Raw genomic sequence first — 23042 nt, forward strand, 5'->3', positions numbered from 1 at the left:
CAAAGCAGGATTCTTCCTTGTTAACGATGGCGTCGTTCTCCATTCTTCATCAGCTAACAAGCTCCTAAACGAGGACGACTCGACTTCGACGGCTTCCCTTCAAGAGTACAATGAGCACGGCGTCATGCTCCCTCTCGAGCAAACCGTCAATCTTTGTCCGGCTATACCTAGACATGCCCTTCACTGGCATCATTGCCGCCCTGCATCCATGCGTCTGGTTCCCGGACATGCTCCTCAACAGTATCGAGGGAGTTATCTCTTTGAGCCATAGCAAATTTGATGGTTATCATTTATTTTTTTGACTGTCAGCTTCTATCCCACCATTGCTCGTCCAACGTCAACGTTTCCACAAATAATTAAAACTATATTGTTATTTCAAGTCATTCCATTATATATATATATATATATATATATATATATATATATATATATATATATATATATATATATATATATATATATATATATATATATATATATATATCTCAAAATATCCCTTATTTTTATTTTTTATTGATGTACTTTTATTTATTTATTCTCATAGGGTATTCTTTATTTTCTAAAAGATATAATTACTTTTGGCTTTGCTTGCGTCACTCTTGTCGTCCCCGTCATCGAATCTCAGTAGTGATCCAATAGTGATCGCAATAACAAAAGAAGAAGAGAGAAAGGGAGGTGACGAATAGAGATCCAAATTATGTTAATGGAGCGAGGATAGAGGATATCTTTCATTACCCATATGGATATGAGATGGGGATGAGTAGAATACTCTCTAACACATCTATCTGTTCTAGTTCTGACAATATATGGCCTAGACGTTGGGCCCTGATGCTTGGCTTGCTTAATTCAAATTAAATTGGGTTGAGTCTACCTCCAGCTATTTAGTTCGACTGAATCAAATTAGACAATGTCACCGTTCAAGCATAAAGATAATTATATTTTCTAAGATCTTTCGAGTTACTTTGGATGCTAAAGTTGACATAATAGCTTTTCTTAGGAGAAAAGCAGAATTCTTAGAGCTTCTTTTTTTATTCCTAAGCACTCGTGGCGATAGTAGTTCGTTCATGGGGAGGCCTTCTTTGAAGAGAAGGCGAGTGGGAGTCCAGGGAACCGGGGTAATGGAAGGAATGGGGTCGCAGGGAAGGGCAAAGCTGGCGGTGGCGGTGGTGTGAGAAATGGAAGTGGAGGATAGCTGAACGATGGCGACGGTGGCTGGAGAGGGAACTGCGGCAGGACTGTCGGTGGCGTTTGAAGTGGGTTCGGCGGCAGCAGGGATGGCGGCTGAAACAATGGGTTCGTTGGCAGCGGAACACCGCCGGCACCAGGCGGCGACGATGGTAAGTTGATGGTCGGAAGTGGAAAGGAGAGAGCAGGTTGGTCTATCTTCCGATCTCGGAGCGCCGGCTTCCGGTGGCACAGCTCCGGCTGGTCGAGGGGCTTGAATTTGAAGAAGCCAGCGGAATAGACGTGAACGCCGTGGCTCCACGACTTGAGGCGGAGGCCGGCGGTCGTCGCAGAGGACGCTACCGCGCAGAATGGCTCTTCGCTCTTCATTAGCTTTACCGAGCAAGCTTGGGTCAGGTGGAGTTGCTTGCTTATCCTCGGTGGCAGCCGGACTCGAAACACTCCCCACCGGTTCGTCGTCGCCACCGTCCTGTAGCTGAGCTTTTTCGCACCGTCTCCGCACTCGACTGCCACCAAAGCCCGTGTCGTTCAAAAAAATTGTTAAAATAGATCAATATATCGTATCCCTCACTAATTATTTAAAATTTTAGCAGAAATGGATGGCATAGGTAAAAAAAATCAAAGCAATATTAGAACGAAAAAAAAAATAAAAGTATTCAAATTTTATCTAACATATGCATAAAAAAATTAAGATCTTATATTTAAATATGATTGCTGCCAAAGGGCCTGCCAGAAAAGAATTGAGAACATAAAATTGACTTAAAATTTTAAATTAAATGATATTGGCTACAATTTTAAAATTACATCAGAATAAAACACTCTATTTAGGTCACATATTAAGAAAAATATTTTCAATAAATTGAAGTTTCACGAGTTGGGTTTGAGTCAATTTATGGCCGGCCACGTGAAAAAGTATTAAGAATATAAATCAACAAATCATATTTAATCTAAAATGGGATCAAAGGGTGCCTTTCGGGTTGAGGTGAGAGAGAAGTGACCTGAGATGAAATGGGTGGGCTTCGACAGTTCTCGGTGAAAGCAAGTATCGCAGTAGACAGTTCCAACCACCAGTGCATATGGGAGCTGCTTCCTCACACCATGAGCAGCAGCAGCGTAGCAAACGAAGATGCAGAAGAACGGGAGAACAAGTGAGCAGTGCGATCCTAAAGCCATGGTGTCTGAAGGAAGTGATCTTTGATATGGAATCAGCAGAGTTCATGCAGTATATATAATGGCTGAGCAGATTGCATTGGGCGTCTTGAGGAATGAGAAGAATGGACTGGTTGGAAACCGTGGCCTCTTCTTTGAGGTTGGCAGCTCATGAATCTTTGAAGCACATTGATGTCAGTCATAGGAAAGCCATTCAAACTACTTGCGAACTAACAAAGTATGACAAAAGAGAGCAGAAGGAAGGAGAAGGGAAGCATGAAGACACCTTCTTTGTCCTCTGCCAAGCTGGGGATGGTATGAAGCTCATGTTCCTCCATAACTGGGGCAGATTGATTGTCTGAAGGATAAAGCTCACGTGGATGCTCGTCTCCTGGAAACATGAGACGATAACATGCACTGAGCTGACTGAATTCTCTGAAAGAGCCAAGTGATCACCGTCCTACATTAATATCTGGAAGCTAAGTAGTCAGAACAAGCTTGTTCTAACAAAATACACAATCAGCTTTTGTCTCGAAGCACAGGTTTCCTTTTATCTATTACATGAGTGGAGGTAATCATAGGATTGATTACCTATATGAATTCCAAAAACATCAAAAAGTAGGAAAAGGCACTGATAGGAAGGCTTTGGATGCACTACTACTTTAAGATTCTAATCAAGCACAACACAAGAAAAAAAAACTATTACAGAATGTTAGATGCAGATAGAATCAGTTGTGAAAAGTACTTGTGGTGAGGAGCTTCATCTGCACCATGTGCTGCATCATGTAATTGATTGATTGATTATAGGAACATCAGTATCTTGTACCTTAAGTACCACCTATTCCAACCGATAACCAACATCATGAAAAAACAAGTATGAGAAGCCACTTCATCACAAAAGAGTGAAAAAAGGACTGATTAGAAAATACCTCGATGAAGTGTAGGTCATTGCAGACAAACTATTCTCGCTTGGTCCTATTTGCACAATATAAGCTGAAAAAAAACATGCTAGGTTAAATTTGGAATGTTTATCACCCTTCTTTCAATAGATACTTGCATAACAGAGACCAGGAGGAGGTAAGAGCTACAAAACCAATGTAACAAGCACCTCTGCTTACCATAAATACTGATCATCTAGCTATCATGTAAAGTTATTTCAATTTAGATGCTGACCTCTCTCATGGATGATGGTGGCAGTACTGAAAATAAAGAAGGTTTGCAGCAGCATTTGATGATCATATTCTGTTGGAAACCTAAGATTATCAAGAGTCAAAGCCATCAAACAAGTACTACTTGAACCATGTCTTGCTGTTGTAGAAAAGTAGACACAAATAGATGAAGTAGGTTACCAGTACCTGTTAGCAAAAACAGCGAAGCAATTCTGTAGGTGACCTGTAGAAGCTGATATAAGCTACCTGTATCCACTTTTCTGCAAGTGAAACCCATAAAAGCTGATCCAATGTTTTGATACATATCCGAGTAATCCGACAGATGCATGTTTTTCCATCACTCCCTTCTCTTTTCTTGGACAATCATATAACATGGATGCTTAAGAATCTATAAATAAAAAATCTGTTGTAAAAAAAATTTAAACATAAAAAAATGACCATTTCCATCATTTACAAGCTTATCATATATATATAACACTTTAAAAGAAAAATAGCCTCCATCATTTTACAAGCTCCAAACATTGGAAAATGAGCTACTTAATTAGTAAAATCAATATCTGTCTAAAGAAATTAATCCTGAAAAAGAATAGCATGATTCAGACAACTGATGCCTGACCTCAAACTTTCATCTTATATTTGGAGTGACATGCTGAAAGTCTGCAGTCCGATGTAAGTGCTTGTGCAGTCAAAACTCCATATGAACTTCAGGCACCTGAGTCATCTGGAGAGGCAATGGCAGAAACCGAATGTTATTTCCTGAGTTTTACAATCACTTTCAAGGTTATCTGGTTTCATTTCCAAATTTTGAATTCCAACAAAATATAACATCTAATATGGAATTATTACATCTTCCAGAATGAATTGTTGAATTCCCCCAAATACATGATGCCCGGTGATGCTGCCTACCGTCTGGCCTTCTCCCTCAAAAGGTACCATTTTGTGAGATGCATGTCAAAAATATTTTGACAGAGGACACAAAAAGAGAACAGGCAATTATCCACATCTCAGTGCATTATGCAATCTTTAATAATTGGATCAGATAAATTGACGTATTGTTCCCATAAATGCTTATACTTGCTTATAGCTAATTTATGCCACGGCTTCATGTTCCCATTGAAGTGCACCACAGCCGCACTCTCAATCAACCTATCATCGACACTGGAGTCATAACCCAATCCGAGTATGTGCCATCTTCGATCAAGGGGTTCCATCAGCCCATAGAATGCCAGAAGGCCAGGAGCAAGAGTCCCTGTCTTCCAGAGCATCCGGTCGGCATTCTGCTCCTGCCAGTAGTGATACTTGTCAGTAACATTTGCCTTCTTCCATGCTACGAGGTCAAAGATGTTCATCCCAAAAGCCCATCCGCATGCTTGTGGATCAAATTTTGAGCTAATGATTGGATTGGAGAAATTGAGATACCTGTAGAACCTATGGAATGCTTCTAGACAAGTCTCCACAGCTCCAATAACATTCCCGTGCAAATCCACTGAGAACAAAGGGGTTAAATCCTTCTGTACCACCACATCATCATCAAGAAACACCACCTTTTCCAACTGTGGCTGTATCTGTGGGATGTAGAAGCGCAAGTGATTCAACAAAGAAGCATAATTAGGGTCCTTCAACTTTGTTTCCCTACTCTGATCTTTTGAATTACCAGCAAAGTAAGAAGCCTGGGTTTCAGCACTCATTATTCTTTTGACCATTGGAGAGAAAGAGGCATTCAACCAAACTAGGTCGTCGATGCTTAGAACTTCGACTGTACATCCTCTGAATTCGTTCCTGAGAAACCAAGTAGTCATAGCTTGGTAATTGATACTGTCTGTGACCACATGAAACACAAGCTGCTGTGGATAATCAGCATTAGAGGCTGTGGAATTCACGACAACAGAAGTTGCCAGTACATTATCAGAGAATATACACAAATGGTATAGATTATTGTCAACAAGTAGAGGCAAGTTCCTTCCCTCTTCTGATAGTTGTCTATAAGATGGATTTCTAAACCACTCCTCTGTGAGTTTTATGTTTAAACAGTGGAGACTTTTGGGCATGGCTTCTGCAGCTAATTTACCAAACTCTGCACTCTGCACAGTTGCTGCATTTGCACGCTCCTCAAGAGCAAGGGAGTGGCTCTTCAGTGTTGTTATCATTGTGCTGATATCATAATTGGAATCTTGGGCCTTATATATAAGATGTGCTAGTCGACTAACTATCGGATGTGCTTCTTCTAGAGTGATTCGTTTACCTCTGACAGCTGCTCGAGAGAGCAACCGTTGACCATTCCTTACCTGCGAGCTGAGCTCCCAAGCAAGCCGAAGGTTGTTATGCTCCTTGGCTATGATTACATATGCCTTGGCTAGTGTCATCTGGTCAGCAAGTTGTCTGGCAAAGGAAGTAGTATTTAACAGTTCCTGGCCAAGGTTTTGTGTTTCATGAGGGATTTCCTTATCAGCTGGAACCTTGTCCTGGGAGTGAAGAACACAAAAGAACCGTGAGAAGCCCACAAAAGGAACATCATATGGACCAAAGATGAAATTTACAACAAACTCGCATCATGCACGCACAAGGATTATTGCACACCAACATGTAAAACAAAGATCCCTAGTATATTGTTCACACTATTAAGAACACTTGAATTAAAATTATAAGTTACATAGTGAAACATCATTTCGGACATTGCATTTCAGAGAAATAGTTTACAAAATAAAAAAAAGAAAACTCATCCACTGTATGGTTGCTATCGTGCAGCCTGGGTGATAAAACAATGCAGATTGAGCCACTCTAGACCCATCATTGGCAGGGCAGGGCAGGGACTTGTGCAATTGGCTGCCCTTTTTTCAGTTAAGAAGAATAAAATGAACAAATATGCATAACAGAAAATTTCTACAAGCAAATAGATACTATAATATTGGGTTTACCCAGTAAACTAGGCTTTTTAATTGTAGAACCCAATTCACATATTAGTACAAAATTTTACACACAGCAGTTTCGATTATTAAATTCTAATTTCTACAGCAATAGGCCATAATGAACTAAGTTGTTGAAGTTGCAAAACAATGATTTAATTAATCTAATGGATGGATGATCACATTATAGAGTCAACTTAAACCTCTTTAACTTCAGGAAATTGAATCAACATGTAAAGATCCTTATCAACTTGGTTTGCATGAAGAGAACTATCTCCCGGTCACCATGTTACACCTGTCTCTATTTAATTGGAAAAATAAAACCTATTTTACTAAGACAACAAAATTCCAGAGCTTCTTATTTTTTTGGTTCTATAAATAGCACATGTCGAGTCAGCACTTTCATATGTAAGATGTAGCCCCATTGGAAAAACAGGAAAAAGTAGAACTCTAAAGCAATTGATGTTACATCCTAGTACAAGGACATTCTACCTAATCCCCGAGACAAGATCCTTCCACTTAATAAGTCAATGAGTTCTCATCAAGACTCATCCAATGAAACTGGCTTCCAGGAACTATTCACAAATTATTGACTCTATGAGCAGGTATTCTGCAGGAGAATGGCCCAAAATTTCTAGAGACCAAGTCACATTAGGGCAGATATCAAGTCCGCCACACATGATCTACAATATTGAATAGTCCTGAAAAAAGAGAAAGAAGTAAAGAACACGAAGCAATCAAATATACGAATCTGTTGTTCTTCTCATCAATCCTGTGAGTGACGGTATCAGATCATGTAATCTGAACATTAGGTTGATCCAGCACAAGAAGCTTAAAGAAGAGGAACAAAACAGGGCATACCCTCACGGGCGGCTCGAGCCGATCTTGATGATGGTGTTGAAAGACGAAGAGGACGAACCCCGCGGCGACAAAGACGCCGAGGAGCAAGCAGATCCAGTAGGAGAGCCGCCTTCTGGCCGGGCGCCGGAACTCGGCCGCCCTCCGCCGCATGTCCGCGCGATCCAAACAACACAACAACAGGAACAAGAGAGCAAAATAAACTCCCGCTTTACGCCGATCAAACTCGGCCCTCGAATCAGATCTCACGGGCGCACAGATTCAAACCAGATCGCCAATCCACGATCCTTGGAATCAACAGAGAGGGAAGTCGGAGGATACTGGTGATGAGAGCGGGCGGGCACAGAGGAAGTGATGCGTGTAGTCCGCTGATGCGTATATATATATATATACATATATATATATATACATATATGTATATGCATGTATGTATGTATATGTATATATGTATATTTATATGTATATATGTATATATATGTGTATATATATATATATATGTATATGTATATATATGTATATATATATGTATTTGTATATGTATATATATATATACTTTTTGGTTTAATTAGAATAAAACATTTACATTGAGAAAACAATGAACATTTGGAATGTGAATTGATATTTAATTTTTTTTTAATCATATTTGATCAAAATATAATGAAAATACTTAAAATACTGATGCTACCATAGGACATTAGCATTTCAATATTTATTTGTAGGATGTTGATATAATTTGAAGTTTCATATACTATTTACCAAACATTTGAAGTATTCCACACTTGCAAATCCACTGGAAATCCTTTCTCCAATTATATATTAAAAATATAAAATGTGTTTTCAAGTACATGACATATAGTACACATTCTGAGTCAAACTAGATCAAGTTAATGCATCATGAATCAGATTTTAAAAAGAAATTTCTCATGATATTTAGTAGCATTATTATTATTATTATTATTATTGTTATTATTAAAAAATATTATATTATTAATCAATATTTAGTTGTAAGAATAATGTACATAAATTCACGTATACTTTTATTGGATGTATCATTTTGTATCGTCATTATATTACATCTGTGTCAACAATCCCATCACCAACCAAACTTTTATTCCCTGCATCATCAATTTGTATTACCATCGTGATTACATCCACGTCAACGATCCCATCAACAACCGATGATGATATTATTATCTCATGATTTCATGAAAAATATATATTTGGTGAATCACACAATTAACTACCTTATAATTAAATATATTTTCTTATAAATAAGAACCATAAAAATATGAGGTGATCTATATCTATCTTAGCTATATATTTATTTTTTTGTAATATCGTTGTAAACTAAATTAAGTGACAGATGACTGGTATTCATTTTACAAGCGGGATATCCATATTCTAGTTGGGAGATTTACCTCACATAAGAGGCTGAAGTGTTGGATCGAGACAATCAAAATAAATATTATATAAAAAAAAAAAGATTGTAAACGATTTAATTTGGTCGACATAGAGGAGACGAGCTTGAGCTTAGTGATAAGAGCAAGCTTTTCTTGATAGTTCTTTCAAGCAATCAAATTTCTAGAGGGATCTAATGTTAATTATCCTAATTTAGAATGAGTGATAGATAAAATTTCGTAGCAAAGAATATGTGAAATTTTGTTTGAGAATGACATGGTAGAAACACATGTTATGTCAAGTGTCACCATGTGAGAGACTAATCATAGAAAATTTTGCTCCTCTTGAGGTTACTTTGACACCAAATGTGGTAAGATCCAAGATTAGGTCACTTCAAGGGTTGAAAGATGTTGCACTTGGAGAGGTTCTCCATGTGTTGTTACTTGAGACATTTGTGGGTTAAATACGATTTGATTGTTACCTAAACGTGTGGACTCCTCAGTCCAAATTTGATTGGGAATTACAAGCAACTACTCCAATTCTTTTTTCTTGGTAAGAAGTCATACTTTCATATGATTGATTAGATCATAGTTATTACGATCAAATCCGATAAATCAATCCATCCAAATTACGATTAAAGTTCGATTGACCTCACCATTCAACTAGTGATCCGGTGATCCAACGAGGCTTGATTTGAGTAATTTATAAGGATTTTAATACGTCGGAGCCATGGTTGCATTTTGCACTAGTTGGAAGAGGTGCTACTAGTGAGATCATCTAATTTTGGCCAAGCAAGATGGGCTCTCTCCTATGATGCTTCATTTATCGAGAGAGAGAGAGAGAGAGAATGCAATAGTGGAAGGGAAGGAAGATGACCTTAAACCTAACGCATTGTCATTTTTCGGGAGATCACCATCGTCGACTCTTGATGTTTCACAATTGAAGATGTTGGCGCATGATGTGATCTTTTGTTGGCTTGTGAAGAGAGTCCGTCCAATCACATGATATCTTAGTCTTTTTCTCTCGAGTCTTAAACTAAACGCCGTCGTTGAGATCATGCCAACCTCACCTTTACGTCAATAAATACGTCACATCCACCATAAATTATTTGTATATTTGATGAGTGGGAACACTCGTATTCGATTCCTTGTGATTCGTGCCACTCGCTTGATCAGATCTCATTCCTAGATATGGTATTAAGTGACATTACCAAAATTGATCCATTCTTGTTTTCAATATAATTTCTTTTTGATTCATTGATAATTTAAATGATGGAGTTATCCATGAATTTATACGATGTTATTAGTGCAAATTTTGACTCGTGAATCATTACAATAAGGAGTTCAAAACTTTTTATAGGAGCATCGAGAAATAACTAAAGTTAAGTGAAGTATCAATATGACGTGCTCTCGAATTATCTACGTGTCACGTCCCTTACGCAGAGCAACTGATGGCAGCTATGATGATGTCACTGCAATGGTGCGCAATGCAGCTTTGGTACACTTTGGTAGCAGAGAGCCAATGTAAGACTGTGTATCGTACAGCAGCAATGGTGATGGAGGACGGCAACGAGCGTAGCATACACAGACCTCGAACGCAGACGAAGAAGCTTAAGCTAAAAGCCAGAAGTCCTTGTGCCGCTTGGTGGTGATCAAGTAGCCGCCGCCTCTGCTGCTCTTCCTCCTCACGGCGGCAGCCATGCAAGCGGCGTTCCGAACGCAGTAGTCGACGGTGTCGCCTCCGCCGGCCTTGTTGCCTGCCCACGCCGTGATCAATCGCCACGCCATGGAGCTGTGCTTCTGCCCCATGACGAGCAGGGAGGCGCCCTGCTTCCTCGCCTCTTCCAGGATCGCCGGCCCTCGTTCTTCCCCTTCCACCACCGCCATCTCAACCTGCACCTGAGAGAACATGTGGTTCCATGCATCATGCCGGAGATGATGTTATGATTCCTTCTCGTCTTCGCATCTTACCTCAGGTTTGTTCGCTCGGCAAATGCTCTTCATGGCATGCAGGAGCTCCAAGCCTTTTGGATCTCTCTCCCTCTGCAATCTCTCACCTGCCCAAGAAACAACAAGACTCAATTGCGTCCGCCTCTGGAACGCATTCGTTGCTGAAGCAAGCAAGAACCGCCATTTCCGAACCTTTACCGTGCTTACAGGAAGGCCTCACGGTCTGAACCAGGACGACGGTGTCGTCGCTACGGACCGAGTGCGACAGCGCCCATTGCAGAGCAGCCTTGGCCTCGGGGCTCCGGTCGACGACGACCATGATCCTCCGACCGCCCTCCGTCGCTTCCTTAGCTCCACCCACCATCAGCTTCTCACGGTAGAGAGGCCTCGGTTTGATCGGCGGCGGGGACGGGAGCTTGACGCGAGTGGCGACACTGCTCAAGCAGAATCCCGTTAGTCTCGTGCTGGTCCTCCCCATTGATCCGAGATGATCCTTTGCTGCAAGGCTGAGGAGGAGGACTCTCACTCTACTTTCCTCCTCATGTCCTACATATACTTCGGCATGGATGTCATCAAAAGTGTTGGGTAAATGCACGCTTAAGCCTGACATGAATCATGAGCATCCTGGTTTAGAGTTCAGCAGCAGAACAGAGTAGAGACAGAGGCGTTGGATTAAGGAACGAGGATCTAAGAGGAGGAACCGACAGAGTTACTGGGGGACGGAGAAACTTCAATGCAGGATCCTGCACGAATCCACCCCATTCAAATCTTTCACATGTCCGAAAGATGCGAGCATTCAACCTCATGATTATGGACACTGATGTACTACAACATTTTTATGTTCGATGTTGTCGTCTGGTGGCATGTGATCTGACAACATTTTGGTGTTGACAAGAGAAGGTCTACTGCTGCATTTTTTTTTTTTTAGCTGAGAAACTCGAAGAGATAAATAAAAAAAATGGAGGAAAAAAGACTGTTTGTGAGATGAAGAACTTCCAAGAATAATTGTCCATTATTTTCACATTTAACTAAGTTAAGATTTGTGAGAATGGGAATACATTGCCAAAAATAAGATATTCCATCAGCTAGTTTCTTTCATCTTGATTGTTATGTACAATAATTGACATGACACAGTAAACAATATCAAGATGCTTGGTGGAAACCACAAATGTGATCTCTTATTCAATCATAATATGGAGAATCCTCTATTTTTCCTTTATTTTCTGTTCTAGTAAATATTAATAGTTTTTAGAACTCTGTTTTGATCAAGTTCTCAGTGTGATGCAGCATGTATTACTAAACTAGCTATTGATGGTATCTTATTAGTGTTAAACTGACAAATCATATATACATTGTTGCACTGATACAGAAATATTAGAGGATGAAAGCTATACAGCTGTTTCAATTTATGTTAACTTACAATCTCTACTGATAAAGAGATTTGGTGGGTAAGAGATTCAAACTTGGACAGCATCAGACTTTGCAATGATTAGGATTAAAATGACAACTTAATTTAAACTTTATAATAACTGTTTTCCACAAAAATTGATAGAGCAAAACCTAATAGAACTTGCATCAAAAGTAATCTTTGCAAATAAGGGAGTTATGACAGACAAAAACACAATTGCAGAGTTGCATCAAAGTTTGATGTCAAAAAGTGGAAACCCTTAAAAGCTGAAGAAAGCATGCTAAGATCATGGACTTGTTGTCACAGTGTTGAATCACATCTTGTTTTTCTGCTTAAGCTTCTGCTAATGCATCCATCACGAAATGCAGCAGCAAAAATTATATAAAAACCTTAGTAGCCTTCATGCTACAATTATTCAATTGTATATGCCAATAAGCTAGTGATACAAATTGTTGTTTCAGCATAACACACTCACAGAAGGATAATTTCGTTGTCCTCTTAGTTCTTTGAGATCAGAGCAGCAGATTGGAGAAGACAGGTAATTAGGACTGATAAACCATGACAAAGAATGTATCTGCACATAAAACAGTCCATGAAGTAGCATTGAAGATATGGGTTTTCAGATCCATGCTGCATCGAAACCATTGACATTCAGCGACATGGTTCCTCCACCAGATGGATCAGTAGAAGCTTGACTTAATCTGCAATGCAAGATCACAAGGGAAGCTTTGAAACCACAATCTTGTTTAATAGATTGTGCAGATTCACCAAGTTATTTCAAGAGTGAGCATTACCCAATTTGCAGTGAAGGGTGGCACACCAGAGGCTCAAAGAACTTTTCTGGCTGAGGAGGCTCATCGATACAATTACTGGCACGAATCTGCGACGGAAGTCGGATCGAATTCTCTGCATCAACTTCTTGCAACTATGATTAAGAAACCGAAAAAAAGAAAGGATCAGTACAGTAACCATGGTTGTCATTTCTGATAAAAGATGATTATTGTGCTAAAAATAAAAAGAGGCATCCTATGATTGAAATTTGGAGAAATGACAGAACAATCAAAAAGTAATAAGTGTCATCCATTAGAGCATGTTTTAGATGACATTAAACAGAAGTGGAGGATTGGATGATGAATATATTGTTACATCAAAGATTTCAATATTAAATATTGGCCAAAATCATTAATTTTGACTAAAAACAAAAAGGTCCATTATCAGGAACCTTTTGCCTTACCTTCCTTCTTAAGGTTTTATTAGATTCCAGCAACATTTGTTCCTGCACAAAGATAAATTGGTTAAACCAAAAACATACATAACTGATCATGCAAATCTATATCAATCCATCCATAATACTGTCCGGAGAAAATTACCTCACGTTTAAGACCCGTTAATTGGTCGATAATTACTTGGGTCTGAAAGTATAGACAGAAACATTAATAAGCATATGTTAATGATATCCTCTTAACTTTTAAGCTGCATAATATTTCTTTTACATTATTTGAAGACCATTTTATATCACAAGCATGAAAACTCGCGATAGAAGAAGAAAATGACATTTAAAACTCTATTACAAGTGTTAGATTCTGAACAATGACAGATGACCTTCTATTATTTCTCGGATATTGCGACTCTTACAACATCATCATGTGGTGTACTTGTCATGATAATGAACTCATAATGCAATCTTTTTTGCAACACCCCAATACATAAGTGATTTTGGATTGATTGCTTCATATTTACTTGTTGAGTACCTTTGTTGATCTGATGAGCCTTAGAGACATCTCTATTTGATCGTCAAGTTGATCAAGCTCCTTAATGTTTAGGGTATCTAAATCTTCACCAAGGAGGTTCCTTCAGTGACATGGTTAGCATATCATTAATGAACATTTGCTCCATGTTGATATGACAATAATGAACTTATAATTCAGCAAAGCATATATATATATAAAAAAATCTTCATCAAGATGGAGAGTTTCGAAGACTACTTCTGAGAATGTTGCAGATACCCGACATGCGTTTTCAGCTTCAAGTATTCCTGATAACAAGTCTGCTTTAGAACAGAAAACCAAAAACATTGTTAGGATTGCATGGTTAAGCGTAATTGCAGTTCTTTAAATGCATACTTTAGCTAAACTAAACAATTAGAATTAGAAATGCATATAGTGTTGATCGAGAGAACAATTTCATCTTTTTGCATCTCAGATTATATGAAGCTTCATGCAGCAAAAACCAGAATAATCATTAATATCGATCTAGCGTAATATCGATTTAGTTGAAAAATCAACTCTAAATATGACACAGATCCATTGTGCACGAGCATTAAAAAGGTGGAATAATCACTTATCGCATGAAGGCATTAATGATCTTAAAGATTAACACAACAATTAGTGGTAAAGAGCTTAATCAGCAAATACTGACTTTTGAATAGAGTTTTTGGCTTCTAAGAGAGCTTTCAAATCAGGCTAAGAATTTGGCATGGAAAATAATCCTATGATACCATAAGGAACCAAATAACTGATTCTTTAAAAGATGTCCAAATGTTAGAATAAAATAATTTAAGATTGAAAATGCTTCATTAAACAAAAATAAATAAATTATGTGGTTATATCAAGATAAGATATATTATAGATATGATTGGATTCTGATTATGATTATCAATCAATAGAAAAAAAGTCAATTATAGTATAATTATTTAGGAGATAATCTTGATGGGAGATATTCTCCTACTTATAGAGATACACGAATACACAGATAAGTAGATAGAATACATGAATACCTTTATTCTCTAATCCATCAATCAAGAAGAGAAGATGAGTCTAGTTCTCCTTACATATCGATATCACTATTGACTTCGGATTTGAGGATGATATCTCTACAGATCATATAAAGGTTTTTTTGGATGTCATCTAAAGATACCCATCGTAAATATGATGGCATCTAAAGATAAATATCTTCATAAAAAAATTCAAAGTGATAGCTATTTTATAACATATAAAAAAAATGACCATCAACAGAAATGTGAGAGCTATTTTATAACATATAAAAATATTTGATATATTGTTATTTGATTTTAGTGATTTTGATATTAAAATTTTTTACATAACAGAAATATATTATAATTTTTTATACTTACAGATATTACATATGACCATCAACTAGACATCAAAATTTTGAAGATATATCCTTCCCATCATAGAAAGTTGAAAAAGAGAAGCAAACTTTCCAGCATTCGTCATGCATAATTGTACATCTAATTTTCTTCATTTCTATGCATGAGTACCTAACCGGGTTTGTTGTGTGAGGAACGTCACTATGAGCCCCAAAGATCAGTTAAGGTATCAACAGCTTTACTTGGTTGGTTGCAGCTTCAGCTAAAGCAGTTCTTTTGGGGTCAAGTGATACCAGTGTGATGCAGAATGGGGGGGGGGGCAAAAGAGAATAGATTTTGAAAGAAAATCGATGATATATTTTTTTGGATAGAAAATGTATGAACTTACGATAATACTTCAATAAGATCGAAAAATAGCTCACTACCAAATTTAAAATCACAAAGGGATACAGAAAGTTCATCATCCCAAGGAAATTAAACAAGGATATAGAACTAAAAATAAAAGACTTACTACTCAATGAAACATCCAAGAGATATAGAGTTTAAGAAAGAACTCCAAGAGAGCTTCTACTAAAATATCATCAGTTTTTAAAGTTTTTTCTAAGCCCTAAACAACCAAATAAGTACTAGTACATGAAACAACTCTTAATGCATTCTTTAGTCATGAAGAAAAGTACCTTGAAACAGCTATAAATTTATTCAAGGAATGTGCTAATGAGCTATCATATTTGAGTGGGGCTGAGTTGAAAACTATGAGTCAACATTGTGGGCTGAAAACAATATCATAGTTTCAACAAGGTCTGTATGAGCAGATTATAGTAAATTAGGCATTCCCATGTTAATCTCCCTTGGTTGAAAAAGACTTATCCTTAAGTCATTGTTTATTTCATAAATATGATTATGAAAAGGACTTAAATCATCCACATTAAATGTTGGGGACACTCTGTAATCTTCAGATAACTCGATCTCATAAGTATTTTTATCAATTCTCTTAAGCACCCTGAATGGACCATTTGCCTTTGGTTTTAATTTTTTAAATTTGCCCGGTGGAAACCTCTCTGCATTAAACTCCACATGTTTCATGTGTTTATTGGCAGCTTGCATGTACCTCTCATTTTGTTTCTCAACGGTTACTTTAACACCCTCATGCAGCTTCTTTATCTACTTAGCTCTTTCATTACTCTTCACTATGAAATTTAAAAAGTTCATTAAACAAAAATTAAAGAACAAAAAGAATGCAACTACTTGCTATGAACACAAGAAGAAGAAGGTGATTTTGGATGAATCAAGCTCCTCCGAAGACAAGGAGAAAATAAACAAAGGCGAGGTAGCAAACTACGCCTTAACGGCTTTCGACGATGAGATAATCAAAATGGCTTTAGTTTATTTTGAAATTACTTGATATTTTTTATGAAAAGATAGAATGAAAATGTTATATGGGATCATGCTTGCCTTTCTAGTGATTTCAAAAATAATCATGAAAATTACATGTTTTATAACAAAATGATTTTGAATGCCTTATAAAATCATATTCAATTTGATGTAATAATGTAAGTATTATGCTTGACGATTTTATATTTAATTAAGCATGATGATTTGAAGAAATAGTGTAAGTGTTGACGATTGTATATTTAATGATGCATAATGATGTAATGAAAATATTAAATGTTGTAATACCATGATTGACGATTTTATGTATGAGATTTAATAGTTATACATGATGATTTATTTGAATTATTGATCTTGATGATTTTTATGATGATAAATCTTATACTTTCATTTTAAACGATAATATATATATTTTGATTTGGCATAAAAAAGACAAAGGCATGCTTGTATGAAACAAACTAAAAAGAGGAAACATTTTTCCTTGAAAAATTTCTCTATTTTATTGATTTTTCCAAAAAAAAGATTAATGAATCTATTTGTATCACTTTTGTGAATCTCTTGAAAATGATTTTGATTTGACGATTTGAATTTGAACGAGTTTTATTCAAATCATAATCTTGAATTCTTCGAATTACTTGAGATTTTTTTCTTAATTAAGATCTCTTCTTTTTACCCCTACAATTTTTCTTAGTATTTTATTTAAGAGGAGATCTACTATATGAATCATGTCTTTTAGTACTTAAGTGGTCTTATCTTTCATGACATGATCTCTTTGTATTTATGACTTGTATGTCTTGAAATGATTGAAATATTTTGCACTACTATGTTCTTCCACTCTACTTCTTCCTTGATTACAATAAAGGGGAGAAAGAAAATTGCTAATTGAATATTAAATTTAGCCAAATTGTAAAAAATGCATAAACTCTCCTTATACATTCTTTTTTGGATCATGATCTTGATTTCTCAAATTTTAGACTTAGAATCTTCTTTTTGAATCAAGATTATTTTTCCTATCATGCTTTCATATAAAAAATGATATATGATCGTTTGACATTCATTTTTTTTGTTTACCTTTGTCATGCCTTGAAAATTATTATAAAGGGAAAAGAATTATAACATCGTATTCTTCCCTTCTTTTTGACATTGACAAAAAGGGAGAAATATCGCTAGCTCATCTTGCAAAATTTAGAAACTTGCACTTTGTAAATGAAGCAAAATTGCTAGCTCAAACATGGCAAAGGAAGCAAAAATTTGCTAGCTTACAAATTGCATGGAGAAAGAAATGCTATCTTGCTTATCTCAAGAAGCAAAACATGCTAACTTGCATATCTAGCAAAATTTACAAACTTGTATATTTCAAAAAGCAAGAGATGCTTTCTTGAACATTTCAAAATTGCTAGCTTGCATGTTCTAAAATTTTGTAAAATTTTTGCTAGCTTGCATAATGATAAAACTGGAGATCTATGATGCAATTATTGAACTTGTATCTTAAACAAATGAAAGTTACACTTCTCCTTTTTGTTGATGACAAAGGGGGAGAAGTATGTTGATGTTATACATGATTTTAATCATGACATGTTTGCTTGGATTTTTGAATCCAAGAGTCTCTATCAATACAACATATTGATAGGGGGAGTTTGTTTTAACTCCATCATCAATTGGTTGTCATCATCAAAAAGGGAAAGATTGTTAAATCTCATATTTTGATGATGAAACAAATTGATAAGTGTTTATGATTTGATCTACGTTTTTAGTGACGCAGAATGCTTCGATCAAGATGAGACAATTGAAGCAGGAAGAATCATGTTGGGCCGGTGGAACATGTTAGAAGATTGGACGTCGAGCTGGAGGATCGATCGACATATCGACAGAAGGCTTCGGGCAATAGATTTGAGCATTGGGCCAAGAAGAGTGGATATTGCGCTAAGGATATCGAAGTTGCAAAGTCAACTGGCCAATTGGGCAATAGGCCGCAAGAGAGGACGATGTACCGAAGAATCGGACGAAGCGTCGATGGGCCAATAACATGCCGGACAACATGATTCAAGCTTAGTAATAATTATCTAGATCCAAGTATGTTTTTACATATGCAAGATTAACTACGATAGCAAGGCATAAAGCAAAATGAAGTTCCGGAGTCAAGGACGCGATTTTATTGGGAGTTCGAGAGTTCGTTGGAAGTCTAGACGTTCATCGAAAGTTCTGCAGGAACCAGTCGAGAAGTCCGGGAGCTTGCCAGAAGAAGCTCGTTGGAACTCACCAAGAAGATCGTTGTGAAGTCCAGGAGCTTGCCGGAAGTCTGTTGGAACATTGCCGGAAGATCGTCGGAAGATCGCCGGAAGAAACCAAGACCTAGGGACTTGTTTAACTTAAGTATGCCTTAGATTTCGTAGTTAGCACGTAATTGGGATTGGATTTGGGCCAACCCAATTAGGGGCTAGTTGGACCCATGTAGGAACTATGTTGGGCCCAATGAAAAGGCCCAAACAGTGACCCAAGAGATGGCACCATTGTGGCACAGTCTCTGAGCCTATGTCAGGCGGTGGTACCGTCAGTCTGGGCGGTGGTACCACCCAAACACAGCCTCCGAGAGGCTACAAGCGATGGTACTGCCCAGCACAGCCTCCTAGGTGGTGGTACCACCTAGTGCAGTGTCAGTGTCAGTGTCAGACTGACACTAGCGGTGGTACCGCTCGGACCCAGGAAACCCGGGATAAGATATTTTTAGACTCTAAGTTTGAATCAACTTGAAGCCTATAAATATCCCTCTCATCCCTGGTTAAAAGACACAAGCACAGAGAATTTAAAAAGGGAAAAACACTATTGTAATCTCTTGTGAGAATCCTCCTTTTCAAAGTTCTAAGTGTTAGAATAGTTTAAGAGAGGAGTAAGTGCTTGTAAGGGTTATCTCCTAAACCCGATAAAAGGAGAAGAGGGGTGTAAGAAAGAGGTTGATCTTTGCCTATTAAAGAAAGATCGATAGTGGATGCTCGTGGCCTCGATGGAAGAGAAATCGGTGGAGTGGATATAGGTCACGACGACCGAACCACTATAAAATTGGCGAGTTCTCTGGTTTACATTTCTATTTGTGCAATTTATCTTTACTGTAAACCTCATTACTTGTTTTACTATGCATACTCTCTTCGATACGCTTTCAAAGTTATTACCTTTACGAAACAGTTTTTCATCGAAAACGGATTTAATCGAAACGAAGTTTTTGAACCGATGTAATCTTTCCGTTGCACTAATTCATCCCCCCCCTAGTACCGACTCTTTTCTTAACAGATTCGTAGGAGTAGATTATAGCAAATTAGACACTCCTCGTATCATTGAGTTACTAAAAACTAAAAACTAAAAACTAAAAACTAAAAACTAAAAACTAAAGGGAAAGCAGCAGCACAGATCTCTAGGACGTAACAGGATTATATCACAACATATTTTCCCCTTTGAGTTAAACGAAGCATTTCTCAGCAATGCAAAGAGTTCAAAGAATATCGAAACTGGTTCTCGTCGAGGATAGAACAAGAGGTTTCATTACATCCCAAGAACATCTAATTTGCAGAGCGAAAATTACAGGTTCATCAAACAAAGGAAGCAAATGCTACATCAAGAAAACAATACAAAAAGTACAGAAGCATGAAGAAGAATTCCAACAGTGAAGCTACTATGATCAAATTACCGGTGTATCATTTGTTGGAACCATGGATTCTGATGCATGGTGGCTGCACCTCCGGTACCTTTCGATTATTTTGAGCATGCTGTATCAAGTAGAAAAGAAATGCCATGTGATCACTGATCATAAGACCCCATCAAGATAATTCTACAATATATATGTTAGCTATTTTATGACAAGTAAAAATCATCAAAACAAAAGATAAATATCTTTATCAAAAAAATCATAAGCCTATATTGTTCAACTGTCAGAATCCCATTTGATTCATTAATACTTTAGTGATAGTCGGATTGGCTAATTAGTCTATCAATTTTATTTGACGAAAATCACTAATCAAAATATTTAAACTAAAATTAATAATAATATACTCATCAAACCTATATAAGTCAATCTTAATCCTAACAGACAAATCAGGGGCATTACATGATATTTTAATAACAATGAACACAAATAAATCTAGTGGTTGTTTCTGCCAAATTATGTGCACAAATCCATTCTTTTATTCATTTACTTCACATAATCACCAATGTCCTGGAAAATCTTGATGAAAATTATCAGACATTTGGGATGAAAGAACCAAGAGACAGAAAGAATATGAAAGTCCGGAGAACTGAGGAGTGTTACATAAGAAAGACTCAAGCCAGTCAGTGTCCTATGAATCGAGAAGAACACTATGGAGAAAGCTTTATGAATGATCAGTGTGCATGTACACCTCCAGTAGAAAGCTTTATGATTGTTATAGTGTGCACTAAACCTGGCATTGTCATAAGCATTGGGAATGATCAGTGAGTAGAGGGTAAAGATCATTGGAATGCTGTGAAGTTGGATCCTTTCTTACACGAGGGAAAGAAACTTAGGAGTCCTCCAAAATGTGAATGTAAGTTTTGCTGGATATGTAGGTTGCAGTCGGACCACATAATTCACCGGATTGCTGAGAGACAATACAAGGAACGATGGACAAGAAATGAAACATTTCATGCTAGAATGAATCATAAAGACATGTAATAGCATGATTTGTCGCGTCGCGGAAATAGAAAACAATCCCTTTGCATAAGATCCACACTAATAGCAGTCACTTGTGGTAGATATTTTATTGGCTTGATCTCTTAATACCTGTGTCAACAAGAGATTGGTAGATATAATGCGTTGCCTAAGTGGAAATCACATCCCCAGAAGATCTTAAACCCACCTATAAAAATACTAATCTCGAGAGACACGGTCAATCATAGAGATAAGTGAAATGCTTGGATATATCATATATAGCTTCAAGTTGATGCAGAACAGTGGTTTCTAGGAACAGAATTACGCATTTGAGGGTCTCTCTAGCTAATGTGAAGTATCTAATTCGATATTATTCTTCTTTGTTGCTTTGTTTCTCTAGGAGTTCCTTCAATCTTTTTATGGGTAGCTTTATGTTGCTGTTTGATGCTATTTAACTCAAATAGCACCAATATAAAGATATCCCTGTATTCTTTAGATGATCCAACATCTCGTGGTAGATGAAGAATCAAATCTTCGGCAATTGAAATGAGTGTCCCAATGTATGTGTATATACATATAAATAACTTGGATTCAACCAAAGGGAGTTCGTAGGAAAGAATGCAAATTAAAGATGAGACAGATTGAGGAGATCTAACTGAAAGAATGGGATAAGCTTCCATAATTAAGGCTTTCAGTTCAGGATCTCTTGTTGGCTAGCTGCAGGGAATTCAGATAGCCGAGAAAGATCTCTTCGGCAGTAAAGATGGGATACGTGATGAGCTCCACCAAAGCCACCATGATAAAAGACAATGTTTCCTGGAGGACCATAACATGGAGTCCTCGACGTAGAAAACTCAGATGAAACAGTACTAACCCTAAGATAATACCACCATGAGAAGGTACCCTACTCGTTTCCTACCCAAATCTCCGTTTTCCTCACCACCGAGCTGTCATTTCCTACTTCGGTTCCAAAGAACATGTCCAAAGCCAAGATCATCAAAGAGAGTGACATGAAATTTGTGTAAGATCTGATGATGACGAAGGGGAGAGAGAGAGAGAGAGAGAGAGTTGAGGTGAAGAGGAGGGTTCCTTCGATCCCTTGGTGTGATTTGACGAGTCGGTGGAACGGCTCTCATCATGCGTCATGCGTACCTGGAGCTGCTGCAGAACTCGAAAAGCCTGCCGCGGCTGGAGAAGACGATGGCCGCCACCTCGGCGTCGCAGAGGATGGACAGCTCGTAGGCCTTCTTGAGCAGGCCGTTCCTCCGCTTCGCGAACGTCACCTGCCTGTTGATCTTGTTCTCTATTCTCTTCAGCTCCACCTTCCCTCTCCCCATTAATCACGCAGATCTCTCTCTCTGCTCTTTGTTCTAGTTCAGTGTAGCTGACACTACTGCCTTCTTGCACCGATAGAAGAAGAAGAAGAAGAAGAAGAAGAAGAAGAAGAAGAAAGAGTGCTCTCTTGCTCTCCGTCGTTGCCTGCAATAATTCTGATGGTACACGGGGAGACCAAGAACATCACCGGGTCTTTAACCTTCATGATGAACACGTGTCGAGATAACAAAGGACGTGCATGCATGAGATTGCCACTGGGTTTGCAGCGTAATTACACGTCGATAAGTGTAGTATCCTTGCCGCACTTAATGTAGCGTAAGAACAATCTTATTATGACGCAAAAGAAATGTTTCGTAAGTCAACTTTCATAAGGAAAAAACCGCATTGATGAATTTATAGGTACATTAGGTTGATATGATTAGGCGTTGTGTTCTTAGACTTGTCACTCTTCATTGATTGACAGATTGATTGGAGTAACCTTCCTGCAAACAATCTGATGCCTGCAATCGTGAAGCTAACATCATCTTAAGAATCCA

General features: G+C 37.6%; 4 protein-coding genes across 10 annotated transcripts; all 4 read right to left on the reverse strand.

Moving 5' to 3' along the window:
- Positions 1-1062: 1062 nt before the first annotated feature.
- On the reverse strand, positions 1063-2358 carry LOC103978435 (uncharacterized). Its single transcript, XM_009394229.3, has 2 exons — positions 2184-2358; positions 1063-1691 (listed from the first exon to the last, which is right to left on the reverse strand). The coding sequence occupies exons 1-2, from the start codon at positions 2356-2358 to the stop codon at positions 1063-1065; spliced, it is 804 nt and encodes a 267-aa protein (XP_009392504.2).
- On the reverse strand, positions 2359-7628 carry LOC103978411 (hexosyltransferase GAUT11). Of its 6 annotated transcripts, none has more exons than XR_010485244.1 (9): positions 7268-7622; positions 4350-5965; positions 4120-4224; positions 3690-3763; positions 3508-3587; positions 3264-3327; positions 3080-3172; positions 2621-2806; positions 2359-2511 (listed from the first exon to the last, which is right to left on the reverse strand). XR_010485244.1 is itself a non-coding variant. In XM_065099743.1 (2 exons), the coding sequence occupies exons 1-2, from the start codon at positions 7415-7417 to the stop codon at positions 4508-4510; spliced, it is 1608 nt and encodes a 535-aa protein (XP_064955815.1). In that variant the 5' UTR covers positions 7418-7628; the 3' UTR covers positions 3908-4507. The 6 variants fall into 6 exon arrangements, 1 of the variants encoding a protein (XP_064955815.1); XR_010485243.1 differs by having other exon boundaries at positions 3690-3852; XR_010485242.1 differs by having other exon boundaries at positions 3690-3891.
- A 2523-nt stretch (positions 7629-10151) lies between these two features.
- LOC103978436 (uncharacterized) lies at positions 10152-11115 on the reverse strand. Its single transcript, XM_009394230.3, has 3 exons — positions 10810-11115; positions 10633-10718; positions 10152-10560 (listed from the first exon to the last, which is right to left on the reverse strand). The coding sequence occupies exons 1-3, from the start codon at positions 11087-11089 to the stop codon at positions 10273-10275; spliced, it is 654 nt and encodes a 217-aa protein (XP_009392505.2). The 5' UTR covers positions 11090-11115; the 3' UTR covers positions 10152-10272.
- Positions 11116-12422: 1307 nt separating this feature from the next.
- Positions 12423-22650, reverse strand: LOC135606515 (agamous-like MADS-box protein MADS2). 2 transcript variants are annotated; one of them, XM_065097545.1, is made up of 8 exons: positions 22324-22650; positions 20197-20275; positions 14005-14066; positions 13771-13870; positions 13390-13431; positions 13254-13295; positions 12814-12944; positions 12423-12720 (listed from the first exon to the last, which is right to left on the reverse strand). In XM_065097545.1, exons 1-8 carry the CDS (start codon positions 22506-22508, stop codon positions 12639-12641), a joined length of 723 nt encoding a protein of 240 aa, XP_064953617.1. In that variant the 5' UTR covers positions 22509-22650; the 3' UTR covers positions 12423-12638. The 2 variants fall into 2 exon arrangements, with proteins under 2 accessions (XP_064953617.1, XP_064953616.1); XM_065097544.1 differs by having other exon boundaries at positions 14005-14069.
- Between the last annotated feature and the right edge of the window lie 392 nt (positions 22651-23042).

Source organism: Musa acuminata, chromosome BXJ2-3 (assembly GCF_036884655.1).
Source record: "Musa acuminata AAA Group cultivar baxijiao chromosome BXJ2-3, Cavendish_Baxijiao_AAA, whole genome shotgun sequence".
Classification (NCBI taxonomy): Eukaryota; Viridiplantae; Streptophyta; class Magnoliopsida; order Zingiberales; family Musaceae; genus Musa; species Musa acuminata.